The sequence below is a fragment of the Heterodontus francisci genome, chromosome 14 (genome assembly GCF_036365525.1).
Source record: "Heterodontus francisci isolate sHetFra1 chromosome 14, sHetFra1.hap1, whole genome shotgun sequence".
Lineage (NCBI taxonomy): Eukaryota > Metazoa > Chordata > Chondrichthyes > Heterodontiformes > Heterodontidae > Heterodontus > Heterodontus francisci.
In genome coordinates, this window is record NC_090384.1 from 105,484,153 (window position 1) to 105,501,850 (window position 17,698).

The following is a 17,698-nucleotide window of genomic DNA, read 5'->3' on the forward strand; positions in this document are numbered from 1 at the left end:
TTGGTGTTTATGCTCCACATGAGCCTCCTCCCACCCCTTTTCATCCCACCCTATCAGCATATCCTTCTATTCCTTTTACTTCACATGTTTATCGAGCTTCCCCTTAAAGGTATCTATGCTATTCACAGAATCAGAAAATATTCATCTCAACAACTCCCTGTGGTAGTGAGTTCAACATTCTCACCACTCTCTGGGTAAAGATGTTTCTCCTGAATTCCTTATTGGATTTATTACTGACTATCTTATATTCATGGCCCCGAGTTCTGGTCTCCCCCACAAGTGGAAACATCTGCTCGACGTTACCCTATCATATTTCATTTGAACTTACTTATGGAAAATTCCACAAACTCTACAGATCCAACAGAGCCTGTAATCTCCTCTTACCTTTGGTGTCCGTTTCCTTGGCAACAGGTTGATACCATTGAAGATGGAATTTGATTGCCTGGTTGGAGGTTCACATCTGTTGTTGCTGCTTTCCTTATCGTGTCGGAGGATAGTTGCTGTAAAAAGAGAAACTGAAGTCAATGACATCATTGTAAAGGATTGACATCTACAAAAGAATAAAATGAGACATTTTTTAATGCAAGTTATGATCTGGAATGCGCTGCCTGAAAGGGCGGTGGAAGCAGATTCAATCGTAACTTTCAAAAGGGAACTGGATAAATACATACCCGAAGGGGAAAAATTTTCAGGACAATGGAGAAAGAGCAGGGGAGTCGGACTAATTGAATAGCTGTTTCAAAGAGCCAGCACAGGCATGATGGGCCAAATAGCCCCCTTCTGTACTGTACCTTTTTTTTTATTTGCTCATGGGATGTGAACATCGCTGGCTAGACCAACATTTATTGCCCGTCCCTTATTGCCCTTGAGAAGGTGGTGGTGAGCTGCCTTCTTGAACCACTGCAGTCCATGTTGGGTAGGTACACCCACAGTGCTGTTAGGAAGGGAGTTCCAGGACAGTGACAGTGAAGGAACGGCAATATAGTTCCAAGTCAGGATGGTGTGTGACTTGGAAAGGAAATTGCAGGTGGTGGTGTTCCCATGTATCTGCTGCCCTTGTCCTTCTAGGTGGTAGAGGTCGCGGGTTTGGAAGGTGCTGTCTCAGGAGCCTTGGTGCGTTGCTGCAGTGCATCTTGTAGATGGTACACACTGCTGCCACTGTGCGTCGGCGGTGGAGGGAGTGAATGTTTGTGGATGGGGTGCCAATCAAGCAGGCTGCTTTGCCCTGGATGGTGTCGAGCTTCTTGAGTGTTGTTGGAGCTGCACCCATCCAGGCAAATGGAGCCTATTCCATCACACTCCTGACTTGTGCCTTGTAGATGGTGGACAGGCTTTGGGGAGTCAGGAGGTAAGATACTCGCAGCAGGATTCCTAGCCTCTGACCTGCTCTTGTATCCACGGTATTTATATGGCTACTCCATTCAGTTTCTGGTCAATGAAAGCCCCTAGGATGTTGATAGTGGGGGATTCAGCGATGGTAATGCTATTGAATGTCAAGGGGAGATGGTTAGATTCTCTCTTGTTGGAGATGGTCATTGCCTAGCACTTGTGTGGCGCAAATGTTACTTGCCACTTATCAGTCCAAGTCTGGATATTGTCCAAGTGTTACTGCATTTCTACATGGACTGCTTCAGTATCTGAGGAGTTGCGAATGGTGCTGAACATTGTGAAATTATCAGCGAACATCCCCACTTCTGACCTTATGATTGAAGGAAGGTCATTGATGAAGCAGCTGAAGAAGGTTGGGCCTCCGACACTACCCTGAGGAACTCCTGCAGTGATGTCTTGGAGCTCAGATGATTGACCTCCAACAATCACAACCATCTTCCTTTGCGCTAGGTATGACTCCAACCAGCGGAGGGTTTTCCCTCTGATTCCCATTGAATTCAGTTTTGCTAGGGCTCCTTGATGCCATTCTCGGTCAAATGCTGCCTTGATGTCAAGGGCAGTCACTCCCACCTCACCACTTGAGTTCAGCTCTTTTGCCCATGTTTGAACCAAGGCTGTAATGAGGTCAGGAGCTGAGTGGCCCTGACGGAACCCAAACTAAGCAGGTTATTGCTAAGCAAGTGCTGCTTGATGGCACTGTCAACAACACCTTCCATCACTTTACTGATGATTGAGAGTAGGCTGATAAGGCGGTAATTGGCCAGGTTGGATTTAGTTTAGTTTAGAGATACAGCACTGAAACAGGCCCTTCGGCCCACCGAGTCTGTGCCGACCATCAACCACCCATTTATACTCATCCTACACTAATCCCATATTCCTACCACATCCCCACCTGTCCCTATATTTCCCTACCATCTACCTATTTGCTCTGCTTTTTGTGTACAGGACATACCTGGACAATTTTCTACATTGTAGGGTAGATGCCAGTGTTGTAGCTGTACTGGAACAGCTTGGCTAGGGGCGCGGTAACACCTGGAGCACAGGTCTTCAGTACTATTGCTGGAATATTGTCGGGGGCCATAGTTTTTGCAGTATCCAGTGCCTTCAGTCGTTTCTTGATATCACGTGGAGTGATTCAAATTGGCTGAAGACTGACATCTGTGATGCTGGGGACTTCAGGAGGAGACCGAGATGGATCATCAAGTCGGCACTTCTGGCTGAAGATTGTTGCAAATCCTTCAGCCTTGTCTTTCACACTGATGTGCTGGGTTCCCTCATCATTGAGGATGGGGATATTTGTGGAGCCGCCTCTTCCAGCTATGATTTGGAGAGTACGGAAACTTCTGTACTGAACTATTGTTCACCCTCAATCCGCTATGCTCACTGACGTATATCAGCTCCCCGGTCCATCAATGCTTTGGGTTTATAAGTCTCACCCTCATTGTCTTCAAAATAGTGACTGATATCTTTACATTCACCTGAGAGAGCAGGCGGGGCCTCGGTGTAACATCTCCTCTGAAAAATGGCACCTCCGACAGTGCAGCACTCCCTCAGTACTGACCCTTCGACAGTGCAGCAGTCCCTCAGTACTGACCCTTCGACAGTGCAGCACTCCCTCAGTACTGACCCTCCGACAGTGCAGCGCTCCCTCAGTACTGACCCTCCGACAGTGCAGCGCTCCCTCAGTACTGACCCTCCGACAGTGCAGCGCTCCCTCAGTACTGACCCTCCGACAGTGCAGCGCTCCCTCAGTACTGACCCTCCGACAGTGCAGCGCTCCCTCAGTACTGACCCTCCGACAGTGCAGCGCTCCCTCAGTACTGGCCCTCCGACAGTGCAGCACTCCCTCAGTACTGGCCCTCCGACAGTGCAGCGCTCCCTCAGTACTGACCCTCCGACAGTGCAGCGCTCCCTCAGTACTGACCCTCCGACAGTGCAGCGCTCCCTCAGAACTGACCCTCCGACAGTGCAGCGCTCCCTCAGAACTGACCCTCCGACAGTGCAGCACTCCCTCAGTACTGACCCTCTGACTGTGCAGCACTCCCTCAGTACTGCACTGGGAGTGTCCGCCTGGATTTAGTGCTCAAATCTCTGGAGTGGGGGTCGATCCTACAACCTTCTGAGGGAGGTATGTCACCAATACATAGTAAAAGAGGGCTCACTCACAGGCAGCTGAGCGCGGGTTGCCTCGGAAGAGTTCGTAGAACTTTGAGAGGTACATGACCATACTGAGCTTGTCGGGCTCGTTGACTGAAGCCATCTCCTTCCCCGTGGTGACCGGAGAGATTCCAAATTCCCGCTCTGCTATATCAAAGGCCAGCTGGTTGTTTTTGGCAGCATCTTCCTCATTCAGTGCATCAAAGTCACTGTGGAACAAAGGAGAAGGGTCACCAGGGCTGGAGGGTGGGGCAAGGGAACTGGGGCAGTTGTGTGGGCTGGGGTGTGGGACGTGAGTTTGGAGGAGTGGGGGCTGACGTATGCATGGGGGATGGAGGATAGAGCGGAGGTGGAGGATAGGGACTGGGGCGGGTGCGGGGGATGGGGCGGGGTTGGGGATTCGGCAGGGTCGGGGCAGGTGTGGGGATTGGGGGATGGGGGTCGGGGATTGGGGTCGGGGCGGGTGTGGGGATTGGGATGTGGGGGATGGGGGATGGGTGTCAGGGCGGGTGTGGGGGATGGGGGTCGGGGCGGGTGTGGGGATTGGGGATTGGGGTGTGGGGGATGGGGGATGGGTGTCAGGGCGGGTGTGGGGGATGGGGGTCGGGGCGGGTGTGGGGATTGGGGATTGGGATGTGGGGGATGGGGGATGGGTGTCAGGGCGGGTGTGGGGGATGGGGGTCGGGGCGGGTGTGGGGATTGGGGATTGGGGTGTGGGGGATGGGGGATGGGGGTCGGGGCGGGTGTGGGGGCTGAGAGTAAATATCCTGTACATCAAACCACAGGCTTCAGAAACATCAAACTTTCACCAACTCAGCAACAATTCTGTACCAACTGTACGGGTTCCAAACTGTGACCAAGGTGAGCAGAACATGCTGTGTCCTACCAAAAGAACAAATTGCATTTATATAGCAACTTGAACAGAATAAAATGTCCCAAGGTGATTACATGATTAGACATCAAATTTGACACTGAGCTACATAAGCAGATATTAGGACAGGGACTAAATGTTTTTTTTTATTCGTTCATGGGATGTGGGCGTCGCTGGCTAGGCCAGCATTTATTGCCTATCCCTAATTGCCCTTGAACTGAGTGGCCATTACAGAGGGCATTTTAAGAGTCAACCACATTGCTGTGAATCTGGAGGCCAGACCAGGTAAGGACGGCAGATTTCCTTCCCTAAAGGACATTAGTGAACCAGATGGGTTTTTACAACAATCGACAATGGCTTCATGGTCACATTAGAGTTGCTTTTTAATTCCAGATTTATTAATTGAATTCCAACTCCACCTTCTGTTGTGGTGGGATTCGAACCCATGTCCCCAGAGCAATATCCTGGGTCTCTGTGGGGTACTAGGCCAGTGACAATACCACTGCCTCCCCTGGTGAAACAGGAAGGTTTTAAGGAGCATTGTAAAAGAGGGCAGAGAGAGAGACGGAGAGGCGCGGGGGGGTTAGGGAGGGAATTCCAGAGTTAGGGCCCAGGCAGCTGAAGGCACGGCCACTAATGCTGGAGTAAATGGAGTCAGAGATGGACAAAAGGTCAAAATTGGTGGAATGCAGTGATCTTGGATGGTTGCGGTGCTGGAGGAGATTTAACAGATAGGGAGGGGTGAAGCCATGGGGGGATTGGAACATGAGGATGGGAATTTTAATGCATTCAGGGATTGGGAATCAATGTAGGTTGGTGAGCACAGGTGACAGGTTAGCAGATAAAAAAAATTAGAATGCACTGCCTGAACGGGTGGTGGAAACAGATTCAATAGTAACTTTCAAAAGGGAATTGGATAAATACTTGAAGGGGGAAATAATGTAGGGCGATGGGAAAAGAGCAGGACTAATTGGATCGCTCTTTCAAACAGCCAGCACAGGCATGATGGGCCAAATGGCCTCTTTCTGTGGTGAATCATTCTATGATTCTGTGATTTGCAGAGTGGGAAATTTCTCTGTATTCATGTTATAAAGCAAATACCCTTGGAAGGGATTGCTCCCCCTGCTCTGTTCCCGGACATGCAATGGTCCTCTCCACTGGAGTCCCAGATATACAGGAGCCCAGTAATGTAAACAGGGCTCAGGCTGGGTCCTAAAGATTCGATAGCCCAGCATCAATCCACCTTCCATTGTTACAGATTATGCAAAGAGTAAGTCGTACATTAGTTGTGGGCAGAAGTGATGTATGATCGCACACAGAGCCAGGCCGTTACTCCAAGAACCGGTCAGGTCAGTGATTGTTACATTCTTGTAACTCTCCGTTTGTTTCTGGCACCAGGTCAAAAGCCTATTGGGACGAACCTCTGACTCTGTAATTGACAGACAAACACAAGACAACGGATAAGCAGTTGGTAAACGTCACGCCCTGTGTTTCCAAGATCTCAATTACACAGAAATAGAAAATCCTGATAATACTCAGCTTCTGTGGAGAGAAAAACAGAGTTAACGTTTCAGGTCCATGTGACCTTTCGTCAGAACTGGTCAAAGTTAGGAATGTAATAGGTTTTGAGTGAGTAAAGGTTGGGGGTGGGGTGGGGAGGGGGGGGGGTGGGAAGAGAAGAACAAAAGGGTGGAGGGAAGGACAGGTGAAATGACAAAATATTTCGGGGTACAAAGCCAAAGGGAGTGGTAATAGGACAAGTAAAGAAATAAAGATGTGGTCTGATGGAGTGTAAATGACAGGGTAGCAGCCGACCGAACGCGATGTAAAGGGATGAAGAAAGAAACAAGGGGTCAGCAAGGGAGGGGTATGGGGGAAACAAACCAGCAAAAAAGACACTAAAAAAAGAGAACAATGGGGGGCAGAGTTTATCACAGACCTTCCCTATTGTTTTTCTTGCCCCCGCACACTCCTCCCCTTTCACTTGCTCAAAACCTATTGCATTTCTAACTTTTCAGTCACACAGACCTGAAATGTTACCTCTTGTTTTTCTCTCCACAGATGCTACCTGACCTGCTGAGCATTTCCAGCATTTTCTGTTTTTGTTTCAATTACGCAGAAGCTCGGCCCTTCGGGCCCCACTGATTGGTGCAGCGTTTACACTTCACATCAGACTCCTCCAACTCTCATGTACCTCTTCCCACTCTATCTCTGCTTCCCTCTATTCCCTTCTCCTTCATGTATACATCAACACTCTGCTTCAACCATTCCATGCGGCAGCACGTTCAATATTCTCGCTACTCTATGTAAAGAATTTTCTCCTAACTTCTTCAATTGATCTGATATTTGCTATCATATATTTATGTTCCCTTGCACTGGATCCACCCACAATTGGAAACAGTTTCTCCATATCGACCTCAGCGAAACCCTTCATAATTTTCAAGACCTCTATCAGATCACCTCTTTGTCTCCTCTTTTCCAGAGTAAAGAGTCCCCAGCCTGCTCAAACTTCCCTGATAGTTCATCCTCTCAATTCTGATTAACATTGTTGTAAATCTTTTCTGCACATTGTCCAGTGCTTCAATATCCTCCTTGTAGTACGGAGACCAGAACAGCACACAGAACTCCAAGTGCGGTCTAGTAAATGATATGTTGATGGAGTTTGATGAAGAAGGGTGGGAGGAGGCTTGTCTGGAGCATAAACAGCAGCAGGGACCAGATAGGCTGAATAGACTGATTCTGTGCTGTGAATACTTTGTCATACATGGTAACCTAGAAACGGCTATCAATAGCTCATGTGACATTTCTCCGTCCACTTTTCCAAAATCAGGTGTTGAATGGGTTAAGTAGAGGACTCAGGGAGATCACATGAAGAAACCCAATGTCCCAGTCAGATCTAGGTATTTCTTTAATTATTAATAATTAGAGACAGAGATATATATAAGATAGATACAGCACCGAAACAGGCCCTTCGGCCCAACAAGTCTGCGCTGACCATCAGCCACCCATTTATACTAATCCTACATTAATCCCATTTTTCCCTCTCACATTCCCACCTTCCCTCAATTCTCCTACCACCTACCTACACTAGGGGCAATTTACAATGGCCAATTTACCGATCAACCCACAAGTCTTTGGCTGTGGGAGGAAACCGGAGCACCCGGAGGAAACCCACGCGGTCACAGGGAGAACTTGCAAACTCCGCACAGGCAGGACCCAGAATTGAACCCGGGTCGCTGGAGCTGTGAGGCAGCGGTGCTAACCACTGTGCCACCCCCATATATATGTCAGTACTTTATTAAATTGCATAAATATATTTTAGCAGCACCAGATAGAACAAAAGCAAAACTACTTACATAAGAACATAAGAAATAGGAGCCGGAGTTGGTCCCTTTAGCCTGCTCTGCCATTCAATACATCATGGCTCATCTGTTGCCTCAACCCCAGTCTCCTGAACTATCCCGATTCCCTTAGTGTCCAAAAAATATACTCAACGACTGAGCATCCACAGCTCTCTGGGAGAGAAAATTCCAAAGATTCACATCCCTTTGAGTGAAGAAATTTCTCCTTTTTACAGTCCCAAGTGATTGTCCCATTATCCTGAGATTATGCCCTCTAGTTCTACACTCACCAGCCAGGGGAAACAGCCTCTCAACATTGATCGTGTCAAGCCCTCAAAAAAAAGTCATACCTTTCATTAAGATCACCCCACAGGCCTCTAAACAGCAGAGAATATTTGAATATTTAATTGGTTAATTGGCTTTGAAGCAGTTTGGGAGATCCTCAGCCCTGTAAGGCATTGTATTGGAAGGTGAGGAGACTTTTATTTTTATTACTCACTCTTGGGATGTGGGAACTGCTGGCAAGGTCGGAATTTATTGCCCATCAGGCCAGGAGAAGCATGGGAACATCACCACCTGTAAATTCCCCTCCAAGAAATGAGTCACCCTGACTTGGAACTATATCACCGTTCCTTCACTGTCGCTGGGTCAAAATCCTGGAACTCTCTTCCTAACAGCACTGTGGGTGTACCTACCCCACACGGACTGCAGCGGTTCAAGAAGGCAGCTCACCACCACCTTCTCAAGGGCAATTAGGGATGGGCAATAAATGCTGGCCTGGCCAGTGATGCTCACATCCCATGAACGATTAAAAAAACCCTTGTTGCCCTGAGAAAGTGGTGATCGGACTTTTTCATGAGGTGCTGCAATCCGTATGCTATCCTTTGTAGATGGTTTGCTACAACTGAATGACTTGCTCGGCCATTTCAGAGAGCAGTTAAGAGTGAACCACATTGCTGATGTCCTAAAGGGACATTAGGAAACCAGTTGGGTTTTGAACGACACTCTGGCAGCTTCATGGCCACTTTTGTTGATTCACACTCCTCCCCCACCACACCCCTGCACACTCCGCCCCCACAGCCCACTTAGCCCTGCAGTCTCCAGGGGAAAGGAGTTAGCATTTGGAATCTTAGCATAGTCATTGGACACTTGACCAATGCAAATTCAGGGCCATATTTTAATTTTTAAGCTCTCCTGAGGGTTGGAGTGATAATTATGTTTGAGGCCTTGGGCCATAACCATCAATCTACATTTTCATTATTTCTTTGACAAATTAGATTAACACACAAAACCTCAACAACGGCAAAGTCTCCCAGGAGATATCTGGACCTTAGAAATAGCTACAAGGGTTTAGGGTTTGAGAGCTCACCGCTTCGCTGAACACCTCCATTCAGCCGACAAGTGCAACCCTGAGTGTTTGGTTGCCTGTCATTTTAATTCTCTGCCAACTCCCACTCTGACCTTGGCCTCCAACACTGTTCCAATGAAACTCTACAGAAGGTCGAGGACCAGCGCCCGATCTTTCAATTAGACACTTTACAGCCTTCTGATGTCAACATTGAGTACAACAACTGTAGATTATAACCAGTGCTCCCAGGTCTTCAGCAGTGTGCACTGGTATTGATCCTGCTGTTGCCATTAACACCTCCGTCACATCCATCTTTACCTGTCCCATTACCATTTCCTTTTGCTTTGCCCCCATCATCTCTTTTGTCATTTAGTTGAAAGAGAACTTTCACACCAAAGCCTAAGTTGGTGCTAATTTTGAAGTACACCCATTTTGCCTTTATGTAGAACCTTTCATGTCCCAAAGAGCTTCAACAAGCTCACATAAGGAGCCATTAATACAGCGAAGCATAAGCTTGGTCAAACCGATTTTTTTTTTAAAGGAGGTTCTTAAGGGAGGAGAGGCGGAGAGATTTAGGAAGTGAATTCCAGAGCTTTAAGACCCAGATGCCCAGATGGCTGAAGGCACAGCCGCCAATGTAGGGTAGAGGGAGAGGGGGATGATCAAGAGGCCAGAGTTGGAGGAACGCAGTGATCACTGGAGGCTGGAGAAGGCCAAAGAATACCATCAGATCTAGCTTCGATTATAAAACTTGACTCACCATGACGTGAAACTTTGATAGACTTTCGAATGGAGTTTACTCTTTCTAATGGACAGTTCTTCAGGTCAGTTGTGATGTACAATTGTCTAACCTGAAGGAAATTAAAAGACAAGTTTCAGTTTATTCTCTTGAGAACACCACCATCTGCAAGTTCCCCTCTAAGTCACACACCATCCTGACTTGGAACGATATCGCCGTTCCTTCGCTGTCACTGGGTCAAAATCTTGGAACTCCCTTCCTAACAGCACTGTTGGTGTACCTACAACACATGGACTGCAGTGGTGAAAGAAGGCAGGTTCACTATCACCTTCTCAAGGGCAATTAGGGATGGGCAACAAATGCAGTCCTAGCCAGCGATGTCCTCATCCCGAGAATGAAAAAAAGTGGCTGCAGATGCGATTTATTGGAATGTTACCAGGGATGAGGGACTTCAGTTATGTGGAGAGACTGAGAAGTTGTGAGATTTAATAGAAGTGTTCAAAATCATGAAGGGTTTTGATAAAGTAAATAAGGAGAAACGGTTTCCAGTAGCAGGAGGGTTAGTAACCTTCTTCTTTGGCCTCATTGTCTCGAGAGACAATGGTTAAGCACCTAGAGGCGGTCAGTGGTTTGTGAAGCAGTGCCTGGAGTGACTATAAAGGCCAATTCTAGAGTGACAGACTCTTCCACAGGCGCTGCAGATAAAATTGGTTGTCGGGGCTGTTACACAGTTGGCTCTCCCCTTGCACTTCTGTCTTTTTTCCTGCCAACTGCTAAATCTCTTCGACTCGCCACACTTTAGCCCCGCCTTTATGGCTGTGCGCCAGCTCTGGTGATCACTGGCAACTGACTCCCACGACTTGTGATCAATGTCACAGGACTTCATGTCGCGTTTGCAGACGTCTTTAAAGAGGAGATATGGACGGCTGGTAGGTCTGATACCAGTGGCGAGCTCGCTGTACAATGTGTCCTTGGGGATCCTGCCATCTTCTATGCGGCTCACATGGCCAAGCCATCTCAAGCGCTGCTGGCTCAGTAGGGTGTATATGCTGGGGATGTTGACCGCCTCGAGGACTTCTGCATTGGGGATATGGTCCTGCCACCTGATGTCAAGGATTCTCTGGAGGCAGCAAAGATGGAATGAGTTGAGATGTCGTTCTTGGCTGACATACGTTGTCCAGGCCTGGCTGCTGTAGAGCAAGGTACTGAGGACACAGGCTTGATACACTTGGACCTTTGTGTTCCGTGTCAGTGCACCATATTCCTGCACCCTCATGGCCAGTCTGGACATAGCAGCGGACGCCTTTCCCACGCGCGGACAGGTTACTGGTGATAGTTGAGCCTAGGTAGGTGAACACTTGAACCACTTCCAGAGCGTGGTCGCTGATATTGATGGATGGAGCATTTCTGACATCCTGTCCCATGATGTTTGTTTTCTTGAGGCTGATGGTTAGGCAAAATTCATTGCAAGCAGCCGCAATCCTGTCGATGAGTCTCTGCAGACACTCTTCAGTGTGGGATGTTAATGCAGCATCGTAACCAGAGGACACAGATTTAAAGTAATTGGCAAAAGAACCAGAAATGACAAGGAAACATTTTTTTTACACAGCGAGTTGTTGTGAACAGCACTGCCTGAAAGGCTGGTGGAACCAAATTCAATAGTGACTTTCAAAACAATACTGGAAGGGAAAACATTCTAAGGCTACAGAGAAAGGAGAATGGCAAAGGCACAAATTGAAGAGCTAGCATGGGTAAGATGGGCCAAATGGCCTCCTACTGCACAGCAGAATTCTATGATTCGATGGCTTTACCCAATGTGCATGTCAATCTATCACAATGGTCTTACCTGGTGAAGTTGGACACAGTTTGAGTTGAGGTTTGGGTAACGTGTCCCTGGATCTATTGTGTACAGATCAAAGTTCTTGTTGATGTTTTCTGGTGTGGTTTGAGGTAGCAGGCGATAAATACTTTCTCTGGAAATGGAGGAGGCCAAAAATTCAATCACATTTCATAATCCTGCACTTTCCAGCAAAGAAAGATAGAAAGGCTTGCATTTCTATAGCGCCTGCCACAATCTCAGGATAACTCAGAGCACTTGACAGCCAATGGAGTACTTTTGAAATGTTGTTACTGTTGCAACGTAGCAAACGCAACAGCCGATTTGTGCACAGCAAGTTCCCGCACACAGCAATGTGATAATGACCGGATAATGTGTTTTTTTCTGAGATCCCCGTCCAATTAGGGACAGTGGGCGGGCTCCACAGGTGGAGGGCCAATCGGATTGCCCAAGACTCTGGGTGGTCAGCAGCCTCACCAAAAGAGGTGGGCGCTGTTGATGTAGGAAGGAGACAGTGAGGGTGCTCAAGATGGAGGCACTCTCTGAAGAATTGAAAACAAAAACAGTAAAAATGTGTGGGCACAGCTGATGGCCATCATTGTGGAGGGGGAACCCTTCCACAGGATGGCCCTCAGGCAGCTGTGCCTCTGGGTGGAGGGATATTAAAGGAGCTCCCTGGCCTCCAGCAATCTGCCGGGTTTTGGCCTCAATGAGGGGCCCGTCCACCATCAGGAAGATCGGGCACTTATTTACCGATAATTGTCTACCCATTGCCGGATGGGTAGCTGTTGCCGTTCTGAACCCGCCCTTGGCAAGATCGCTCAGAGGTGGAAATGTATTAGGTCAATGACCTCAAATGCAATTTTCACAAATCTACTCCCTGCAGAAATAAAATTAACAATTTCAATTGTTCTTTTTCTGAGCCAGAGTAATGAATTGGCATTGAACTAATTATCATGTCATTAAAAAGGGTACTCACACGGTTAAATTACAGCCCTAACTTTGGCTTGTTTAATGAACAATTAATGTGCAACTCCAGCAAGTTTTAACGGGGAGGCTAAGGGTGAGAGGTCACCTGTGTGAAGTTAACTGAGAAGCAGTGTAAATCACCCAGCAAGTTGCAGGGATACACAGCTCACAGTGTCTCTCTTAATCCCCTTGTCACTGACCGATTTGTGCATTCATAAATGTGTGCATTGTTAACACGCCCTGAGACTCACAGCAAGATCTAGTTCTGTTAAATGTGCTTTCCCCTCCCACCTTGAAACCTAATCTCCTCCGCCTCTTTCTCCTTTGCCCCCGCCCTTCCCTCCCTATCCCTTTCTCACTCCATCTCCCTCCTTCCCCCTCTATTCTGCAACTTTTGGTTTTGCCCGTAAAGTGCACCAGTCCTTTGGTGTGAGACAAACAATAAGTGCAGAGATACCAGTTAAAGTCTTGTGCAGTTTTAACCACTTCTTCAAGGCTTTGGAGTCAGTCATTTACGGCACACAAGGCGGCCATTCGGCTCATCGAGCCCATGCCAGCTCTCCATGCAGCTATGCTGTCAGTCCCACTCCCCGGCTCGATCCCCGTAGCCCTGCAAGTCTATCAGGTTGTCATCCAACTTCCTCTTGATGTCATCGATTGCCTCCAGTTCCACCACCCGAGTTCCAGGTTATTTTTACACAGCGGATGGTAAAGTGCTTCTTCATATTCCCCTTTCAAAACTTTCAATCTGTGTCCCTTATTAATGAGAACAGTTTTTCCTTTTCTAACTTATCTAAGCCTGTCATAATCTTGTACACCTCTATTTAATACCCCCTCAATCTCCTTTGTTCCAAGGAGAACAAAGCCAGCTTTTCCAACCTAACCTTATAACTAACCTCCATCCCTGGAACCATTCTGGTAAATCTCCTCTGAACCCTCGCAAGGACACTCACATCCTTCCTGAAGTGTGGTGACCAGAATTAGAACATAGAACATAGAACAATACAGCACAGTACACGCCCTTCGGCCCGCGATGTTGTGCCGAACCTTTAACCTACTCGAAGATCAAACTAACTACCTACCCTTCATTCTACTATCATCCATGTACCTATCCAAGAGTCGCTTAAATGCCCCTAATGTATCTGCTTCTACTACCACCGCTGGCAGTGCATTCCACGCAACCACCACTCTCTGTGTAAAGAACCTACCTCTGACATCTCCCCGAAACCTTCCTCCAATCACCTTAAAATTATGCCCCCTGGTGACAGCCCTTTCCACCCTGGGAAAAAGTCTCTGGCTATCCACTCTATCTATGTCTCTCATCATCTTGTACCCCTCTATCAAGTCACCTCTCATCCTTCTTCGCTCCAATGAGAAAAGCCCCAGCTCCCTCAATCTTTCTTCGTAGGACACGCCCTCCAGTCCAGGCAGCATCCTGGTAAATCTCCTCTGCACCCTCTCTAAAGCTTCCACATCCTTCCTATAATGAGGCGACCAGAACTGAACACAATATTCCAAGTGTGGTCCAACCAGGGCTTTATAGAGCTGCAGCATAACCTCGCGGCTCTTAAACTCAATCCCCCTGTTAATGAAAGCCAACACACCATACGCCTTCTTAACAACCCTATCAACTTGGGTGGCAACTTTGAGCGATCTATGGACATGGACCCCAAGATCCCTCTGTTCCTCCACACTCCCAAGAATCCTGTCTTTAAGCCTGTATTCCGCATTCAAATTCGACCTTCCAAAATGAATCACTTCACACTATTCCAAGTTGAACTCCATCTGCCACTTCTCAGCCCAGCTCTGCATCCTGTCAATGTCCCGTTGCAACCTACAACAGCCTTCCACACTATCCACAACTCCAGCAACCTTCGTGTCATCGGCAAACTTGCTAACCCAGCCTTCCACTTCCTCATCCAAGTCATTTATAAAAATCACAAAGAGCAGAGGTCCCAGAACAGATCCCTGCGGAACACCACTGGTCACCGAGCTCCAGGCTGAATACTTTCCATCTACTACCACCCTCTGTCTTCTATGGGCCAGCCAATTCTGTATCCAGACAGCCAACTTTCCCTGAATCCCATGCCTCCTTACTTTCTGAATGAGCCTACCATGGGGAACCTTATCAAACGCCTTGCTAAAATCCAAATACACCACATCCACTGCTCTTCCTTCATCAATGTGTTTTGTCACATCTTCAAAGAATTCAATAAGGCTTGTGAGGCATGACCTGCCTCTCACAAAGCCATGCTGACTGTCTCTAATCAAACCATGCTTTTCCAAATAATCATAAATCCTGTCTCTCAGAATCCTCTCCAATAATTTGCTCACTACCGACGTAAGATTGACTGGTCTATAATTCCCAGGGTTATCCCTATTCCCTTTCTTGAACAAGGGAACAACATTTGCCACCCTCCAATCATCCGGTACTACTCCAGTGGACAGTGAGGATGCAAAGAGCATCGCCAAAGGCGCAGCAATCTCTTCCCTCGCTTCCCGTAATATCCTTGGGTATATCCTGTCTGGCCCCGGGGACTTATCTGTCCTCATATCATTCAAAATTTCCAGCACATCCTCCCTCTTAACCTCAACCTGTTCGAGCAACTTTTCTGACTTTAAGCCAATTTTTATCCAACTGAACACTGACCCTCCTATTCCATGAGCCTCAATTTTCTTAACCAATCTTTTACATGGTACCTTATCAAATGCTTTCTTAAAATCCATATAAACAACATCCACCGCATTCCCTTCATCAACCTTCTCTATTATTTCATCAAAAAATTCATAAAGAAAAGTCAAGAATGGTCTGCCGTTTACAAATCCATGCTGGCTACCTTAATTAACTTGAACATCACTAAGCGTTCATTGATATTTTCCCTGATTATATTTGCTTGGCCATGTGAGCCGCATGGAAGATGGCAGGATCCCCAAAGACACATTGTACAGCGAGCTCGCCACTGGTATCAGACCCACCGGCCGTCCATGTCTCCGTTATAAAGACGTCTGCAAACGCGACATGAAATCGTGTGACATTGATCACAAGTCGTGGGAGTCAGTTGCCAGCATTCGCCAGAGCTGGCGGGCAGCCATAAAGACAGGGCTAAATTGTGGCGAGTCGAAGAGACTTAGTAGTTGGCAGGAAAAAAGACAGAGGCGCAAGGGGAGAGCCAACTGTGCAACAGCCCCAACAAACAAATTTCTCTGCAGCACCTGTGGAAGAGCCTGTCACTCCAGAATTGGCCTTTATAGCCACTCCAGGCGCTGCTTCACAAACCACTGACCACCTCCAGGCGCGTATCCATTGTCTCTCGAGATAAGGAGGCCCAAAAGAATATTTGCTAAAACCTTACCACAACTGATGTTAAACTAACTGGCCTGTAGTTGCAAGGACTGTCCTTACACCCATTCTTGAATAAGGGTGTCATATTTGCCACTCTCCAATCCACTGACACCTCTCTGTATCCAGGGAAGATTGGAAGATTATGGCAAGACCTTCAGCTATCTCCATCCGCACTCCCTTCAGCAACCTGGGATGCAAGCTATCCGAACCAGGTGGCTTATCAACCCTAAGCATAGCCAGCCTTTTTAGTACCTCCCCCTTTCACTTTTTATCCCATCCATTGCTTCTACTCTCTCTGCTTCTACTGATATTTTGTCAGCCTCCATTTCCTTAGTGAGCACTGATACAAAGTACTCATCAAGATTTGTTGGGAATTTAGAATAATGGGAATGGAGGTTAAGGCAGTTGTATGTTCCTCCTGCAGAATGTGGGAGGTAAGGGTCGCCAAGAGTGTCCCTGCTGACTGCATCTGCAGGAAGTGCACCCAACTCCAGCTCCTCGAGAACCGCGTTAGGGAACTGGAGCTGGAGCTGGATGAACTTCGGATCATTCGGGAGGCGGAGGGGATTATTGAGAGGAGTTATGGGGAGGTAGTCACACCTCAGGTAAAAGGAGTAGGTAGATGGGTTACCGTCAGGGGAAGGAGAGGGAACCAGCAGGCAGTGCAGGGATCCCCTGTGGCCGTTTCCCTCAACAACAGGTATACCGTTTTGGATACTGTTGCGGGGGACGACTTACCAGGGGTAAGCAATGGGGTACAGATCTCTGGCACAGAGTCTGTCCCTGTTGCTCAGAAGGGAAGGGGGAAGAGGAGCAGAACGTTAGTCATTGGGGACTCCATAGTTAGGGGAACAGGTAGGAGGTTCTGTGGGAACGAGAGAGACTCACGGTTGGTGTGTTGCCTCCCAGGTGCCAGGGTTCGTGATGTCTTGGATCGTGTTTTTGGGATCCTGAAGGGGGAGGGGGAGCAGCCCCAAGTCGTGGTCCACATAGGCACCAATGACATAGGTAGGAAGAGAGATGGGGATTTAAGGCAGAAATTTAGGGAGCTAGGGTGGAAGCTTAGAGCGAGAACAAACAGAGTTGTTATCTCTGGGTTGTTGCCCGTGCCACGTGCTAGCGAAGCGAGGAATAGGGAGAGAGAGAAGAGTTGAACACGTGGCTGCAGGGATGGTGTAGCAGGGAGGGTTTTGGTTTCCTGGATAATTGGGGCTCTTTCTGGGGTAGGTGGGACCTCTACAAACAGGATGGTCTTCACCTGAACCAGAGGGGTACCAATATCCTGGGGGGGAGATTTGCTAGTGCTCTTCGGGGGGGTTTAAACTAATTCAGCAGGGGAATGGGAACCTAAATTGTCGTTCCAGTGTACAGGATGTTGAGAGTAGTGAGGTCAGGGATAAGGTTACAAGGACGCAAGAGGGCACTGGCAAGCAAGAACTTGGTTTAAAGTGTGTCTACTTCAACGCCAGGAGCATCCGGAATAAGGTGGGTGAGCTTGCAGCATGGGTTGGTACCTGGGATCTCGATGTAGTGGCCATTTCGGAGACATGGGTAGAGCAGGGGCAGGAATGGATGTTGCAGGTTCCGGGATTTAGATGTTTCAGTAAGAACAGAGAAGATGGTAAAAGAGAGGGGGGGGGGTGTGGCATTGTTAATCAAGGAGAGTATTACAGCGACAGAAAGGACGTTTGAGGACTCGTCTAC

At 47.9% G+C, this 17,698-nt stretch overlaps 1 protein-coding gene across 8 annotated transcripts in view; it reads right to left on the minus strand.

Annotated features, from left to right (window-relative positions):
* LOC137377198 (F-actin-monooxygenase mical2-like) overlaps positions 1-17,698 on the minus strand; it is a 324,020-nt gene that overhangs the window by 147,944 nt on the left and 158,378 nt on the right. For all 8 annotated transcript variants that reach the window (XM_068046689.1, XM_068046680.1, XM_068046684.1 and 5 more), the window contains exons 10-14: positions 11,692-11,818; positions 9,867-9,957; positions 5,699-5,846; positions 3,556-3,755; positions 385-500 (exon numbers count right to left, since the gene is read on the minus strand). In XM_068046689.1, the coding sequence (XP_067902790.1) occupies positions 385-500; positions 3,556-3,755; positions 5,699-5,846; positions 9,867-9,957; positions 11,692-11,818 (682 nt within the window). The remainder of the gene's footprint in view (positions 1-384; positions 501-3,555; positions 3,756-5,698; positions 5,847-9,866; positions 9,958-11,691; positions 11,819-17,698) is intronic.